General features: G+C 38.6%; 2 protein-coding genes across 6 annotated transcripts in view; one reads left to right on the forward strand and one right to left on the reverse strand.

Moving 5' to 3' along the window:
* LOC131361492 (kynurenine--oxoglutarate transaminase 3) overlaps nt 1-18264 on the forward strand; it is a 41670-nt gene that overhangs the window by 2462 nt on the left and 20944 nt on the right. The window contains exon 2 of one of the 2 annotated variants that reach the window (XM_058402622.1): nt 2672-2796. The exons of the other annotated variant lie outside the window; for it this stretch is intronic. The gene's annotated coding sequence lies outside the window, so the exon portion shown is untranslated. The remainder of the gene's footprint in view (nt 1-2671; nt 2797-18264) is intronic. 2 annotated transcript variants of the gene reach the window in all.
* lrrc8c (leucine rich repeat containing 8 VRAC subunit C) lies at nt 4907-17253 on the reverse strand. 4 transcript variants are annotated; one of them, XM_058402616.1, is made up of 5 exons: nt 17126-17247; nt 16269-16434; nt 12420-12453; nt 11543-11684; nt 4907-10032 (listed from the first exon to the last, which is right to left on the reverse strand). In XM_058402616.1, exons 4-5 carry the CDS (start codon nt 11678-11680, stop codon nt 7762-7764), a joined length of 2409 nt encoding a protein of 802 aa, XP_058258599.1. In that variant the 5' UTR covers nt 11681-11684; nt 12420-12453; nt 16269-16434; nt 17126-17247; the 3' UTR covers nt 4907-7761. The 4 variants fall into 4 exon arrangements, with proteins under 4 accessions (XP_058258599.1, XP_058258598.1, XP_058258597.1 ...); XM_058402615.1 differs by lacking the exon at nt 12420-12453 and having other exon boundaries at nt 16269-16418; nt 17126-17253; XM_058402614.1 differs by lacking the exon at nt 12420-12453.

The following is an 18264-nucleotide window of genomic DNA, read 5'->3' on the forward strand; positions in this document are numbered from 1 at the left end:
ATGTGTGTAATAACCTTTTGTTTATTATACCTACATACAATATTCAATAAGGGTAGAATTCTAGCTAAAACTGACTATCTGGGACAGTGTCATATGATCTCTATATAAATACACCTGTTCCAGAACATACCTAAACAAACATTATCATAGAGACCAAGGAGCTATCAAAACAAGTCCAGGAGGATGTTCTGGAATTTCAATGCATGTTCTCCCCCTGTGCTTGTGGGTTTCCTCCCACCTTCCAAAACCATGCCACCTAAATGCAAATAGTAGGCGTTGTCTATGCTAAATTGATTCTGGGTGTGAATGAGATTATGTACGTGTGTGTGCACTGCAATGAACATCCCATCCAAAGTGTTCATGGTGACCTCCGATATGTTCCATGGATGGGCTATGGATTCACCAGAGTGGAGCAACACAAAATCAAATGATTTCAAAGAACCACATGGGTCGGAAGAATGGCATACTCTTTCTTCCCTGTCAGTCACAACACATATTCTGTGAGGCCATGAACTGTATGTGGAAGAGCTTGGAATGTTCCTCTGCCAGTTTCAAATGGTGTTACATGAAAATGTGATAGAGGGACAGCACTGGCCATACCTGACCTTCACATTGTCTATAATTTCTTATGTAGCCTAAGCGTGTAGCCAGATGGTTTTGAGTTTGTTTAATCCCATTTGGGTTTAAAAAGCAATGTTCTTAGGCCACGTAAAGGCAAAGATCCACCTGCAGGTTCTGTAAATGTGCACCTCAACCCTTAACATCTGCCCTTTCCCCTGCTAAACCACCAAAGAACAATATGAGGCATGGATTATTTTGTATACTGAAACACGATAGGCCCTTATATTTAATGATGCAATAGTACTGCCCTGTCACATATTTAATAATAATTCTTATAAGTGGCTTTGGATGAAAATGTGTGCAAAACAAAGACATCTTAAATGTGATCCTGAAACAAGTGTTTTCAGTGGATATATCTTGGGCAGAACTGGTCAGCCTTTGTACAGTTTGAGTGAGCAAATGCCCAGGAACACACAAAGAATGAAGGACAAAGAACAAGGATCTTAAACTCATTGTCTAAGGGTTTGAGCAGAACACATACTGATGTGAATCACACATTCCAGCTCTAAATCTGCTGTGCTGGCAAACTCTAAGCACACAGAGAGACATCTCGGCTTATACTGTTAAAATAGGCAGGTTTAAGCCAGTTCTAACCAGACGAAATACAAATGATCTAGCAGTGGTTTGAACCTGTTGGGGAAATAGGATCTTTGTGTATGTTTGTGTGTGTGTGTGTGTGTTTTCAAAGGCAACACAAAGGATATTTGCCAATAACTACAAGGAGTATCTGTTTAAGTACACAACATGCATTCAGTGAATGTTTAACTTCAAGTGATCTGTGATATGTACTTTTCATTGACTCACACTCATTCTTATGTATTGTACCTTATGAACAATGCTGTGTGCTGTATGAGAGCTTGGATTTTCCTATGGCTCAATTGAATACAGATACATTATTCAACATGAATGACTTCTACCAGTAATATATGTACATCCACTGTTGTTTTAGTTAATAAATATGGCCGTGATAACCAAGTCTTTAAAAAGCAGTTCATACATGATAAGTGTAGATAAAGCTAGACATTTCCTCAGTGATAAGCGTTCCTCATGTTGAAACACTGATAACTTGAAGCCATAGGCAAACAAACGTAGAACAACTTCAGTATAATAAACATGTCATGCGGTTAACAGTGCATGAATACAACTGATACGCTTGTCCCTGTGTTTAAAATGAAATAAAAACTAAAGTGCAGTATAACTGTTCCCCTGCATGTTTTTACAATCACAAGAGCCCAGGACTGAAGTGTTTAACTTTAAGACAAACACGTCCCACATCAGACTGAATGAAATCCTCATGCTCACTGGCCATGCTTAAAGAAAACGGCAGTGTTTAAGCTCTAAGTGCTGAATCATTGACTAGTACACCAGCTGAAGTCCATTGCTTCAGCTACGCTCAGCCAGAGGCAATCGTATTCTGCATGCAAAGACATGAAATCTCTAGCAGATTGAGGAATGAGGCTGTATTCTTTCATTATTAAAGCCCACTTTCCAAAAAAGGTATGCAGACACAGGAGGTATGCATTGGCAGCATGATAAGCACACTGCACCAGCCTGTAATAATTTGGCATCACACTGACAGGAACTATACAAGCACATTTTATTGCCCAAGGCACAAAAACATTTAAAAAAGCAAACTCCTGTAACAGTGGCAGTCCTTACAACCCAGTTATGTCCCTTATAGGAACAGATTATATCACTACCTTCAGTTTCCCACATAACTGGTTGCATGGTACAGGGAAAAGCTATAAAAAGTGTGTTATCAGGAAATTTCCCAAATTATTGCCACATAGTGCACCTCATTTTAACAAAATAACGGCATTTTATTTTTATTTTAAACCCCTAAGATGTGAGATAAGGGATCTGAAAACATTTCTTAATACAAAGTCTTTTCAGATTCTGTGGTCTTTGCTTGTGGATTCTTCTCTACACTTTTTTTTTTTTTAACTTTTTAACTTGCTTGAACTTGAATCAAATTCTGTGTGTAGCCTTTCATAAGCTCCTTACAATACTTTCATATAATAATTTTCCATATTGCTATTTTTTTTTAAAGCAAGCCTCCATTGAAGAAGTCACAGCAAAGTTCACCTGTTATCTTCCAGTATTGTGACAACTGCGCTTGAATTTAATTTAACTGCGCTTTTGAGCTGTGGAGAGGTGAAGACAAGGTGTTGAGAGGTGAGGAAAGTGCTTTTCTCACATACACACAATGTAACACCATGTGTTTTTTTCAATGGAGTCAGAAAAGCGCAAAATCAAAGTCTGCTTACAAAAGTTTGCTTTGAGAATTACAGAAAATGTATCCTCTCCACAATGAAAATTTAGAATAGTATTATAGTGATTGGGGCCAGTTTCATTTTAACCTGATTAACGCATTGCAGCAGTAAAAAGACTGAGCATTTGTCATTTGGTTTTGAAATGTTGCCCTCTCTAGGAGTAAAATGCTACTGCAAGCTTCTTGAATATTTTGTAACGCTGTAATGTTCTGATCTGTGTGTGGATTTATCTGAAAGCTGTGAAAATAACACAGAAAGGGAATGCGGGGCTTTATCCCACTCTGCATTCTGCACACTACATAGGATGCCTAAATATTTATATATACACACTATTGGTGTACCTACATACTGGTCAGTATGGTAGTATGTGGTTTGGGATGCAGCTCAGGAGAGAAGATATAATTATATCTAGCACTATTATCAAGGCCGTTCAAGTGTTACAGAAGTGTTGAAGTGCATAAAACTTAATAATGTGACAGATGCTGGATGAGCACGGTAGCTAAAACACACAAGCTGAAAGAGGAAGGCTTCTCTCTTATGATCTGTCAGCATAACATTTGTGGAGGGCTAGGAAACAAAAACAGTTTAAATGAAAAGGCTTCTGTATTATCATTTCAGGCACGATGATAAAGGCCATATCTGATCTAGTATATGACCTGTTCATGTGAAATTTCCTGGTAAACCTGATAGCTCTGACTGATTTACTTGGAGATCCTAATGCATGAGAATCAGAATAACTTACAGTAGCTCAATAACGCCATGATTTAAGCATATTTTCCTCCATGGCCCAATAAGGATTTTCCTTTTGTAACCAACAATACTATGCACTGTACCTTTAAGAACTGTGTAGGAAAATGATAGCATTTGGGAAAAGCCAGGAAACCAGTGCCTAATTCATGTACACACTGCTGAATTTTTTATTGCAATATACTGCCATCTTAGTGCCTTTTACTGTGTTATGCTGCCATCTTGATGTCTAATCACATTAAATGCAGTCAATCACAAACTCTCATTAAGTACACAACATTAAGATGCTTAATCAAACCAACAGTCTCCCTATTATTTATATATGAACCAAACATTACTGAATGCATTACATCGAGTGTTTAATAAAAACAAAAACACAAATCGAATTACTTAAGCTAGTGATTTATACATGACAAACAAAATGCACCATCATTCTTTCCTGGCCAACACACAAACACAGAGAAAATGCTGACCTGTCAAACCACAACACTGTCCATTACCATCATTCATGCTTAGCTGCAGCTCTACAGAAATCTGAAATATTCCTCCAAGCACATAAATAGCTCCAGCATCTGATACTGCCAGTCTTCTTCTTCTAAAAGCATGACAACACATTAAAAATCATGTGACATTGCAAACACATCTGCTCACAGCCTTAGCATACTGATTGAGTGTCACGACAGATGAGGTCGAGAAACACTTCAAACATGAAATGGGTTAAGGGGAGTGGCATCTGCTTTACTGATACTGAGCTGTGTCTAACTAATGGACGCAATCACTTGTCATTTAGTACTGATAGACGATACAGTCAATATTGACTCAGAATGTTTGAATGATTTTTATGTAAATCAATGAAACCAGTAAATTAAATATTTAGATTTTGGAACTGACATAAACAGGGTCAAGGTCACATCAAGGACAAATGTTCTGGGATGCCCCTCTTATTAGCACATTTTTTGTATATGTACCGTAGTATGTGCATTTTACCTGGAAAGGTGCATGTATTGTAGCTTTAAAGCTTTTAATCATTATCTCTAAGGCATTTTTCTGTGTACCTTTTTTCCCAAAAGGTTTTTCCACATGATAAAAATACAAAAACATAAAATATACCAATGTGGTGGCCAGAAAACTTTTTAGTGCACTTTTACAGATACGGCTAACTATAAAAATAAATAAATAAAAAGGTACTAGAGGTGCTAATGAGAATTTTTTTTTTTAAAATTTCCACCTTCACATGCTCTTTCCACAACTTCTGACTAATCCCCCCCCAGCCTCCCGTTGGCACTCTTTACCAAACCCCTGCAGTTATTTGTGTTGCCATCTGCCTGTAATCCTAACCAACACAGCCACATAAACATGTTGCTCAGTAGGACACAAACATCCTGTCCCACAAGATACAAATTTGTCTACATGCCCCACAGTGTGTGTGTGTGTGTTATTGTTGGTTCCCACAGAATCCCAGTTCTGAAGTGCACCTCAACTTTATACTGAACATTTTCTCCGATAATTCATCACACTTCACCAAAACAATCTCTAGAAAGTTCGAGCTTTCATATTCATATGTCTTGGACTGAGTTCTGTTAGATTAAAAGGTGGCCGGTATGAAAAAATCCACTAAAGTCTCTTGTGATGTAATGACAAAACTCTCTTAAGTCCATGAGTGTGAATTTGTATGGTTTTACCAGAAAAACCTGAACAGTTTGCTTTTGGCAAAGCTAGCAACAAATGTGATCCTTTTATTGAAATTATCTTCTAATAACAACCGCAGCACTGTCAGAAGAGAAATATTTCACATTCTTGCATTTTGCAATATTTAAGCAGTCACAACAAGCAGCATGAAAGAACACTATTTTGCCCTCAAATATCATTGCATCTAATGTTTGGACTCCATCTGTAATTATTTAACATGCAATATATGTATAAATAAATAAATAAATAACTGCCTAGCTCTCGATGGTGTGTATGGTGGTGGCTTAAACAGCATTAAATGTGGCGTTCATATAGAACATTATAAAACAGATCTAACTGTTGCTTTAGCTACAAGATCCTTCCTTATCTTCAGTTATTTTTATTGCCATCTGTAGCATAGGCAGTATACAGAAATCAGGAAAAACATTAATTCACAAATATAGCAGCAAAAAGACAAATAAAAATACATGCTCAGAATATTCTTCTGCATATTTATTTTTTTTTGTGTGTGTGTGTTAGCCAAATCTTTTTGGCACAAAAAAAAAAGTTTTAAAACTACAGCAAGCACTTGAGTATAAAATCTTACAGTATAACAGTGCAAAGGCAACTAATGGCAATTAAAAGAGTCCAAGTTTAATGCCCCCTTTTAAATAGGCACACTTTTTCATCCAAAACATACCAATAAAAATTACTGTACATGACATCTATCTAAACAAAAGCTTTACATCTACTGTTAACTAAAACAAACAGCACTAAAAATTATTTGGCTATAGCTGAATAACCGGTACGTGAGCTGCAGGAGAGGTAGCGATAGATTTAAAAAAATAAGAATAATAAAAAAAAAAGTAAAAACTTATGAGTGAGTAGAAAAAGTGAAGTATCACTGTAGAAAAAGATTGTACAACACAAAATAGAAAAACTGGAAAGCTAGCCATCAGTCGAGCTATGAAACGCTCATTAGCAATACTATACGAAATATGTTAATAAAGAAATAGCTTACAGCACAACGTAGCACTCTTTTAGTGTATGTAAAGGAGGTATATTTTGACAGGATTCCTTTCAGCTTTTCAAGGACATAAGTAAAATTCAAAACAGTGATGCAAAAAGAAAAGGACTAGCCAGATTACCTGAGAACACTTAAGTATTTGTGGTGCCACCACTTCCTCTTTCCTTCAGTGCCTAAGCCTTCAAAACACTCCAATGACCCAACAAGTAAGCTACGTAATTCAATGAAGAACATCTATATATATATATATTCGAGTATATTTTGATACAGTTTCTGCACTTGATACACATATGTATTATAAACATGCTAAAATTTGTTGAATAAGATGATGGGATGTTAACATTTCTGTAGCAGATGTAGAAAAAAAATTTTTTTTTACCACACAACATCCGTCAGTGAATGAGACCGCTAATTTTGTCTTCTTTTTTCCAAAAAACCCCCAAAAAAACAGGCTAGAGTGACCACTACATGGAAATATTCAGCTCCTCCGTGTTATTTATTTATTGGCTCACCAGAAAGACCAAAGTACCACCCACTTGGCTACTACTGGCTCACAAGAAAGCTCGTCAATTTTCAGGTCATTGTTCTAACAGATAGTCAGCATAAAGTGAAATGTGAAATTCCCTGCTACCAAAAAAACAATGCATTTCATGTCCTTTCACCTTGATTGAAAAAGCTGAAAATCATAGTTTCCTTGTAACAAATGGAAAAATACCATACATGCTACACATAAACTGACAGTAGAACCTGTGTAGTAGCCTGGTACTCAGGTCTGCTTGAGCTCACTAAAATCGTTTAAATGTAAAAGACTAGGACAAGGATTTAGCCGTAACATGATAGCCTCCAAACAAAAGAGCTGTGACATTGGACCCAACTATGGCATAAAACCACTGCACAACATAAGTCCTTCTCCAACTGATAGCAATCATAGACTCTGCAGACATTTAGTGTTTACAAAGGCAAAATACTGCAGTTTGGCAGGCTAGCATGGTTCACTTCATGTTTTGTAAAACCTTCATATAGATAATGAAATCCTTACCATTATTAATATTTTAATACATGCAATGCAACAACTGTCTTCGAATACACGTTAACACTGAGGCTAATTTCTATTCTTTGATACGGCAGAGAATTCTACATAAGGTGCTTAAATAAATGAATGATTGAATGTAACATTGTCTTAAATCCTTAAAACAACTACATCAGCTCTGAGGTACAATACAATACTAAATTCTACTCCAAAGAGATTTCCTTTTATTAATAAGATCCTGTGTTTTTTCAAATATCTAAGCATTTAAAAGCAGGTACTCACCCGTAAACATCAAAATATTGAATGTGGGAGTGGGATACAAGTTCAGTTAAAAAGAATTGGTAATGCTGCCCTTTTTTAAACATTAGAGAAGTTTTTACCAAAGCTAAAAAACATCACTCAGCTTTCATATAATCCCTGACTTCTGAAGGCAGAGTGTCAAACAGGGTGGATTCTACCACAAGGCCACTGCGCTTCAAGGCTTGACAGTTGCCAAGCTCAGCGGGCAAAGCTTCAAACTGATTGCCCTTTAACTCCAAAACAGTCAGTGAAGTCAGGTAGGAAATCTTTGGTGAGAGCACAGAAAGCTTGTTCCTCCCAAGCTTGAGGGTCTTTAGCTTCTTGCAGAAGAAGAGTTCATCTGGGAGGTTCTCGATTTTGTTGCATGTGACAGAGAAGTACTGAAGGCTCTGGAGAACACCTACTTCTGGAGGAATGAAGCTGATGTCATTGTTAGAAAGGTCAAGATGGCGTAGCTTGTTGCACAGAAACAGGTGTGATGGCAAAATCTCTATCTTGTTGTGGCTAAAATATAGGCGTTCCAGACTGCCGAGCTTCTTGATATGCTCAGGGATGTGAGTGATCGCATTGTGCCACAGCTTTAGGCACGTGAGTTTCCGGAGGTGCTGGAAGCTGATGATCTCTTCGACAGAGCGCAGACTGTTCTCTTTAAGGTCCAGCATCTGCAGGTGGGTCAGACTGAAGATGGCGTGTGGAATGCGTTCAAGGTCACAATGAATCAGCTCAAGCTCTATAAGATACGTCATCTTTTTCAGGTTGTTCAGCATGACCAGCTTGGTGCCATCATTGTGCACGTACAGGTGCTGTAAGTGGCTGGACACGTCCACAACTGACTGGGGGATCTTCGTAAGGTTGCTTTTGAGAGTCAAGGTCTTAAGGGATTTGAGGTCACGTAAAGAGTCCAGGGTTATGTTCTTTGAAGCATCTGGACTCAGAGATCCGACCAGATGGAGTTCCTCCAACTTACGAAGACTGTAGAGCCAAAGAGGAAGCTCACGGATGTCATCAAACTTCACACGCAGAACCTTAAGGTTTTCCTTCAGGTAAGAGAGGGCGCCTGTGTGGATTTTGAGAGTGCATTGGTGCAGAGAAAGCTCCTGAAGATCTTCCAGCTGAGAAACGGCTGGAGGGATTGTGACATTATTAATAATCTCTAACTTCAAGGACTGCAGTTCAGTGACCTCAAAGACAGTATCCGGAAGCCCTGAGAGCATAAAGAGCTGAAGCTCCAGTCGGTCGCTAGCATTGGTCTGTAGCTTTTGGCGAAGTTTTTCTACGGTCCACTCATGGTTCAGATTCAGTTGTTTGAGCTTGTTTTCACTCACTTCAGACAGAAACACTGCAAACCTCTTGGAATATAGTGGATCGTATTGGTCAATCATGTGCAACATAAAAGCAAAGTCGTTTTTAACATCCGGTATGTCGTCAATTCCAGTCTCCTGCCGCACATATTCGAAAGAGTATTCTTTCAGAGAACGGTAGAAAAGCCAGTATAATGTATAAAGGCATGTTAAGCCATAGACAATTACAAAACACAAATAGCAGTAGCAGAGCTTGGAGTAGAGATGGGCCATGGTGTGATTGCACAAAAAATTTTTGTAGCCGGTCATATTCTCTACGTCTGCATCACAACGAACTGTAATTTTAACATTTGACACCAGAACACTGCTGTAGACAACGATAAGAACAAACTTGATCACTTTAATAACAGTCTGTCGAACATACATGAGATACAGCAAATCCCCTTCCTCCACGTGAAGTCGGAACTTTTTTACCTTCTCAAACAGTGCTTTAGCTTGCTCTCCTTCCTTCTTGTCTAGTGCACTCGCTGCAGGTTTGTCCACTACAATCTTATCCGGAATAGATCTCAGTGACTGGGTCTTCTCCAGATTACTCTCCACAGTGGAGGCATTAAGATTTGATCTACTTGCACTGTTCTTTTTGTGGTCTTTCTCCTCCGGACCCTCTCCCGACACCTCAGACAGAGCCCTGGTAGTCCATGGAGAATCAAAACATTTGCCCAATATGGAGATGAAGTGCTCGATTTTTGAACTCGAGCCAGGGAACTTGAACCAGAAATTACTGCACACCATGAATACAAGGGTATGTATGAGCACCAGGTAAGGAAAATACTTAGCATACCAATGCAGAGCTTTTTCATAGCACAGTTGGTTTACAAAGCTGTACTGTTGCAGATCCAAGTTGGTTTTGAGTCCCTTCATCTCATAGGATACGGGCACTGGGGCAACAGGTGGAAGAGAGGAATTGGTCGGATCCCTTGTGAGCTCTGTCTGGTTCAGTGAAGGCACCGTTAGGTTTGGGGCAGGAACCCTTTGAGGAAGGCATATGATTTTGTCCTGCATTACCTGAAATAGTAATAGAGAGAGTAATATCAATATTAAAACCTTAGAAGGCAGTGTAATTAAGTTTCACTGTGATTTATGGATTTTCTAATGTTTTTCAACCACTTAAGTCTGTGTGTGGTTGTTCTTCTGGGAAGATAAGAAAAATAAGGAAAATTCATTAAATCAAAAGGAGCTGTTTTCATCCCAAACCCATAAATACAATTGTGCAAAAATGAGATCACAATCAAATAAAAAAAATTGTTTAGGTAAGGAAACAGCGTGGGGTGTTTATGTTCTATTTTAGTGTACTGACATCAGGGTGATTCAAACAGGAAATGAGTGGTTACTCTCATGTCTCTAGGAGACTCCAGAGGGAGACATGCTCACTTAAAAGACACAAACATGCTCAAAGACTTTTAGTACAAACATTCTCAAAAAGAGCAGCTCATTCATGGCTACTGCTTTGATTATGAATCCAAATCACTTATGGAATTTTGATATAGAGTCATCACTATGTTATTCATGTCATAAAACTGAAGGGTCTTTTTCTGTTCTCTGTGAAAAGCCTTATGTCTGGTAGGTTAATTACCATCTGCTTTGAGTGAGAGGCCCTGTCTGGAGTTTGTTCCAAAATAAAGGGCACCACCAAACTGTAGAATAGAGAATAGCCACCCAGAACAGCTTGAGTGCTCAATAAACCCCTGGGGCAAAGATCAACGGCATTGTATCCACAGCTTGTTTTAGTTCACAGTGCGTAAGAGCATCAGCCCTAAAAGAACTCATAAAACCTGCATGATGCGCCCCTGGCCCACTCAATCATCCTTCAAGCACACAGGCTTTTAGCAGGATAGTGTGTTTCTTTCTTCTATTCATAACAGGGAGGCGATTCTATAATGTCATGAAAAAATAATTAGGCAGTGATACCAAAGATTTTGAAACTCATGCAAATATGTTTCCAGAAGATGAGAATAGGGTGGATATTCCCACCCAAATCCATGTAATCACAGCTCCTTAACTGATTATCAGAATTTTCTGCAGGAATTGAGATAAAGAAGCAGGCAGGACACGTGACTGGCTGGAGGAGGAGAAAAGAGGGAGACTGCAGGAGAAACTCGATTTTTACAAGCAGGGCAGGGCTTAGGAGGGAGCAAGGAAAGGAGGAGCTGATCTGTGTGTGCCTACTGGAATTGCTTCTCCTTCCTGTAAGCAAAGCAACACTCTACTATTTAAGCACACGTCAGGCAACAGTGGCTCGTCTGTGCACAGATGGAGCTGAAGTGATCGGACTGTGGTGTGGAGGCGTTTATTTTCCACTACTCGCACAAGAGGAACGCTGTATTGCTCCGTCCATAGTCACGTTGCCTGTTTATTCTCAATCTGCAAAGAATGTCTTAATTGCCCTTCATTCCAGCCACTCATGCAATGAATCCCAAACAGAGCAAGTCCTCTGCAAGGAAAGCAGTGGGAGCCACATTCAAATGAAATCCAAATAGTTAGAAGAGACATGTAAGATGAAAGGTCTGGCACTAACCTGCAGCGTGCAGCCAAACACACCGATCATAAGCATGACCACGGAGAGATATTCGGCAAAGACATCCCACCATGGCTTTAGGACTCGGAACGCTGGCTGCTGTTCCGAGAACTGACGGAATTCCGTGACCGGAATCATTTTCCTGCAGGGAGACAGTAAGGAAACATGATCTCAAATTAATGAGCCTGAACTGTATCAAGGCTTGTTGTTCATTTCTGCAGGCTGCTGTCTTGACAAGAGCAAATGCTAGGCAAGGATCATTCAGTCTTGTCTAAGGCATGTTTCAGCATAAATACAACAGGAAGGAAGATTAGAATACCAGCCTCTCATGAACAACCGCCCTTAAACTGCCCTGATAGCACTGGAAATGCATTTTACTAAAACTGATGTTGTGCATCATCATGTAATCCAGTCTTCCATACTGCATACATTTCACTTTCTTGTCCAGCAATGTTCTGTGACAAACATCAGACTCAAAACAACATGTTCTTTACCAATAATCAAAGTTAACTCAGAAAGATTACTGATTATTTACCAAGAGACCAAGTATTGAGTCGATGAGCTATGCTTCCAGTTTCTAATAGTTTGGCCTTAAATAGTAGCAGAGATGCCAATATTACCAACAAGAAAATCCTAGGATTCAGAAGGGGGGAAAAAACAAACAAATTCTTACCACAAAAACCCTAGTGTGTGTTGATGAATGAGACATATCTTTTTTTTTTCAGAAGTACACTGGGCAAAAGTAAGAAAACAGCTAGAGCACTAGAATATTTACCAATAAGCAGCAGCTGTTGGCTCACAAGGCAGTTCTTCGTGAACTCATGAAAAATACAGCACTAAATAACAATGATAATGGCTACTAGAAATAAATGCTCACCTGCTATGCCTTGTGTCCTTTCCCTTTCAGTGAACTGCCGGGAAAAAAAAAAAAAAACCCAAACATTTTCATATGTCTCCTGTATCACCATTGCATGGCCTTAAAACTGTAAATACTCCAAATACACATGATGACATGTTTGTGGTAACAGTAAGCTGTATGGGCAATAAGACAATACATATTTTAGCTTTGTGATAAACTACATGACAATTTTATCAGCATAATGTTTTGTGGTCTCATGACCTTGCTCTCACTTCACATAAGACATTTTCTCAGGCTACAAAGTAAAACTACCGCTTTAGCTGAAACGGTCATGAGGTTGTGGTCATTTCTTATCCAAAATACAATAACTGTTTCTCGCATTTCCTCTTTTTTAAGCTACACTGTGTCTCTCAATAAACTTGGAAAGACCTTGCTCTCATGTCTCTGAGTCTCATCCCAGCTGGTACAGGAGTAGCAGCAGCAGAGTGAACACAGACGACGACTTCATCAAAAACAAACCCAAAGAAATCTATCAATGTCTACAATACGGATTCCATGGAGTGGAGAAGCCTACCACCCAGACTGTTGCATGTCCAGAGCGAAGCATGGGGTGGATCAGTGATGGTTTGGCATTCTCTAGGACCACTATCTACCGGCACATCACTACCAACGACTACCAAACCAATCTGGAGGACCATGTGCACCAATATCAGGATGACAATGCACCAATACACACAGCAAGACTTGTGAAGAGTGGTCTGATGAACATGAAAGTGAAATTTAATATTTCCCATGACCTGCGCAGTCACCAGATCTGAATAATATTGAGTCACTTTGGGGTGTTTTGGAGAAGTGAGTCAGGAAACGTTTTGCTCCACCAACTTGTAGTGAAAGTGTAAGAGTGGCTCATAATCGATCTGGCCACTGTGCAGGACATGTATCTCTCATTCCCAAGACCAACTGATGCTGTATTAGGTGCAAAAGGAGGCCCTACACATTACTAATAAATTATTGTGGTCTTAAATGGTTTAGTTTCATTGTCCAACCCCTGTTGCTGATCATGATGTTATTTACCAGTTGTTTCATTTTCTTCCAGTTCCATATGAAATAGATTTCTTCTATAGGAAATGCTGAATAAAAAATATATATATACAAAAATAAACTACTTTGTATAAGTTCCAACTTGTATACATGTGTCAGTAAAACTAAGTTCCATGACCACATTTACCACGCATATACCTTCAAATAATCCTTCTAGCCAAATAATCTTTTCGCAGGCCCGTCAAGCTTTTGTCAAAGGTTTCCTCTGTCTAACCCACATGCCATGGGGAGCTAGCAAGGCCATATAAAAATCACAAGTAGCTGACATATGCTTGACATACTGATGCAATTCCACATCTGGCTGCAATTTAGTCATGTCTGACTGAACCTAATGCAAATGCTCTTTAATCTAAGTTCAGCTATATTTCCTGTCATAACAACACATATCCTTGATGAATTGATAAATTATTGATGCCTGTGGTATCCTGTTCTCTGCTCTTGGTACTTGTGAAAAGCTTTCTGTGGTCGAATCTTACAAGCAATCAGTAAGGAGACAATAACAGAAATTGAGAAATATCTCGTGGATCATTATAGACATTTGAGAAGAATGCCACTATAGCACATAGAAAGCCACAATGGCTTCTAATTTAGCCCGCACTATTGCATCTTATCATCTTTCGACAGAAGTGACTAAATAGGGCTGTGTCCACATTGCAGATTAACGATCCATTCCTTCCAAAGTCTTTATAAAGTACAAGTAAACCACGTCCTATTTAAAGAAAAGAAAAAAAGTCATGCCAACTGTGAACAACATGAGAATCATGAACCTTTAATGTGATTGGGAGATACAAATACAGCGGCTAGACTTCTAAAAAGAAGAGTCTGTTAATATATGCAAATGTGAATATAGGCAAATGTATTCTGCTGAAGAATACTCAAGTTTCCAAAGGTTCGGCTTTTTTCAAAGTACTAAAATAAATAAATAAATTTTGCTAAATAAATTAATAAGAATTCAACCAAAGATGTGTCCTAATTATATTCCACAATTGTTTGGGTCATTAAAATGACTGCATGGTTTATTACAAGGACAGAGTTACTGTACTGTTGATTCTCATTAAATGTTTCTATAATGCTGTAGGTGCTAAATGTTATTTTTTAAAGCTTTTTTTTTTAAATAGTGGCCATATAATGATGGTCACATAATACAGGGTTAGTCTGTACAATTTTTTGGCACGTTTTTTATTTATTTATATATATATATTTATATATATATATATATATATATATATATATATATATATATATATATATATATATATATATATATATATATATATATAAAGTGCCAAAAATTGTATATATATTGAAATATGTGTGTGTCACATTTCAATATATATACATATACATATATAACAGAATCCTTTGGTTATGAGTCAATCTTACATAGCATAAGGCGACATGCTCAAAACCAACAAAGTTCTGGCTGTTAAAAATGTGACCTCTGCTACGACACTCACCTTAAACCTACAAGAGAAGCACAGTATAGGACAACACAAAACTCAATAGATCACTACAAATACAGTAATGACAAGACTAAAATATAAACAAAAGCATCCAAATGGACCGAAATATGCTTATTAACTGAAGCTCACTTTGAAGAATATGTTTCTGTGGCCTTGTTTTCTGTGCAGAAGCACAAGTTATCAAAATCTATTACATATTTTGGGAAATATTTTATTCTGATCATCTCATACAGTGTACCACATAATAGACTTAGACTTGGCCTCAATAGTTTGTCGACTGATGTTTTAAAAAAAAAGGCTTTATTTGATTTTCATCTATTCAATATCTTGTAGAATAAATGGCTCAACCTGCCACACCCAGATGTACTGCTTATTGTTACCATTCTTTGAACCAAGAAAACACAAACACACAAAATCGCTTCCTTATGACAATAAACAAACCACAATTAGACATCTACACTAAATATCTTTTTAAAAAATATATTAAAATCTAAGCTCATGAATCTGACAGAGCTTATCACTGCTGCAAACCTTGGATTTTCTCTGAAATCTGTTTACTGCACTTCGGAATAAACATGTCTCCAGTAATAAACACACAACAGGCTCTGTGAAATGCTGCTCAATCACATAGGCCAGGGTTCTCTCTCTCTCTCTCTCTCTCACACACACACACCTCCCTTATTTAGCTTGGACAGCCAACACACAATAACAACCGTATGTTATAATGTGAAAGGCTAGCAAAGTGTCTGCAAAAAGATCAACCCATTAATTATTCTCGCCTGATTACTAAGAGAGCAGTGTATCTTGGTTAAAAACAGTAACAAATTTAGACACTGTATATTCCTCTTTTAAACATGTTTCAAGGGTGTTCACAAAAACGAAGTGGATGTTTTAGCACACCAGCTGTGTTAAATCTAGTAAATTTGTACTCTCTAAATATGCATGGCACCATGTCTGAAACTCAAGAGGTGGTGTGTTGGTGTAGCCAACAGCATTAATAACAGTGATACACACATGGGGTTTAAACTATGACTACTGTTATCTTAACAGGCCACAATTATGGCAAAGAGTAGTGATGAAGTTCCACCGTTGCCTAAAAATCAGACATGGCTTCATGAAAGAACAAAGTGCTGGCTTCATGAAAGAAAAAAACAAAACAAAACACAACTACACTGGACACTGATAGACAGCACAGGAAGCAGAGCAAATAAGGGTGGTGTGTGAGCTTTTTATGCATTGTTTTAATACCCAAATACTTCAACTGCAACATATCAAATCAAGTTGGATTCCCTAAGGGACTTACATTATACTTAGATCGCCTTAGGAAAGCAAATCTCCGGGATTATTTTGATAATCTTCGTGGGCTGCTCGCTGTTCCTTGAGATTACACCAAGCTCGAGCATCAGGGACCTGGAAAGCTTTATACTTCTTTATTCTCCTGTCGGTCCCTTTCCTGGCAGGAAATGAGACTGTTCTCACACATGGGTGGTGAAAAAAAAAAAAAAAACAACAGAAAGAAAGAAGACAATGTGTCTCTGAATCACCTCCTGGATATAGTTCTCTGTTGTAGATAGATCATTTAAACAATAGTTAAAAAGGAGACTTAAAACGGCCTTGACATTCTCTTGGGCATCTATTGTGTATAAACCACAATGTGAACATTTAAGAGCTGAGAAGGCTACATGTGATACTTTGCACACAGTCTCTGAGCAGAGATTTCTAACATGTTTACATTATAAGAGGATCTAGGTTTTCAATAGCAGTTCTGGCCTCTAGTGATACATCTTCGACTAAAACTGGTTTCTGATGTGTGTGTGTGTGTGTGTGTGTGTCCTTTTAAATTTATATACGCACACTACCACGTATTTCCCAGCACTATTACGATCAAACCAGCATGCTGACGGGATGGCTCGGTGGCAGAAAATGTTATTCATCAAAACATAATCAAACACGCCGCATGCCACTAAACGGGAGCACGTTTTCTAGATGAATGGGTTGCTCTTGGCGCGCGCGATAGGCAACAAAACAAAGTTCAAACATTTATTTACGGCCAAACGCAAATTTCTGTATCTGCTCCGGTATGTTTTTTTAAAAAGCGGTTCACAATAGCGGTTTAAGTACCAAACGGTAAGGAAAAGGAAAACTGAGACGAGCACTTACCCCGAAAATAGAACAGCACGAGCGGGTTTTTAGGGGATAAATGAAGGAGGGAGGTAGCGTGTCCTTGGGACTGCGGTGTGGTGTTGTGGTGTAGTGGATTCTCTCTCTCTCTCTCTCTCTCTCTCTTCCTGCCTTCGAGTTGCAGTGCCAGGCAGCCACCACTGGAGGGCGTCAAGTCGTCAAAGTCAATGTTATCTTTGTTGACTTTCTGCCCTTTTGTCTAATGACGTCACAATGTTATTCACCATTACCTGTAGCGCGTTATTTTGCAGACTTTGGTATTTTTTTTTTTTTTTGTAGCAGAATGGAAAATATACCATATGCTCCTGAAGTCCCATAGTGGACTGCTAATTACTAGTGAGTGTACACTCATCCATTCATTCATAAATTACATTGAATGACATCTACCAATTCGGCACAGTTAGTGCACCCACCAGCATGTTTCTGGGAGGGCAAAAGAAAGGAGAGGAAGCCCTAAATAACAACATTTTTAAGTCAATTTCCTGTTAGATTATGTGGAGTGGTAGCACGGTGGCTTGCATGTTCACCTCACACTTCCAGCGTCCTGGGCTTGAGTCTTGCTCCTGCTCACTGTGTGGAGTTTGCATGTTCTTCCTATGCTTGGTGGGTTTCCTCCAAAGACATGCTTCTTGGCTGATTGGAGTCTCTAAATTGCCTGTAGTGTGTGTGTGTGTGCCCTGTGATGGTTTGGCACTCTGTCCAGGGTGTATCCTGCCTTGATGCCCGATGACTCCTGAGTATAGATCGGATAAGCGGTACAGACAATGAAATGAAATTAAGTGTCCTCGTGAATAATTGTTGCCGTAAACACAACGGTAAGTGCATAAGAACCTGCTATTTGCCATGCAGCCAGAACTATTTTCAGAGAGAAATTTTACTGAACACCTTCCGACCAATCATATTTGAGAATTCAAAAGCAATATAAGAATAAATGTAGAATACTAAAAAAAAATGTCACTGATGCTGATCGCCTTCCAAATGAAATGTTGAGCAGTGGACTCAGTTTTCACTAAATCTGTCTCATCCACTATAGGATAGAAAGGGATGGCTCATAGCATATAACAGACAAACGCATATAGCTACCAAAAATGAGCGCACTATACTTTCTATACTGATTA

This window comes from Hemibagrus wyckioides, linkage group LG11 (assembly GCF_019097595.1).
Source record: "Hemibagrus wyckioides isolate EC202008001 linkage group LG11, SWU_Hwy_1.0, whole genome shotgun sequence".
Classification (NCBI taxonomy): domain Eukaryota; kingdom Metazoa; phylum Chordata; class Actinopteri; order Siluriformes; family Bagridae; genus Hemibagrus; species Hemibagrus wyckioides.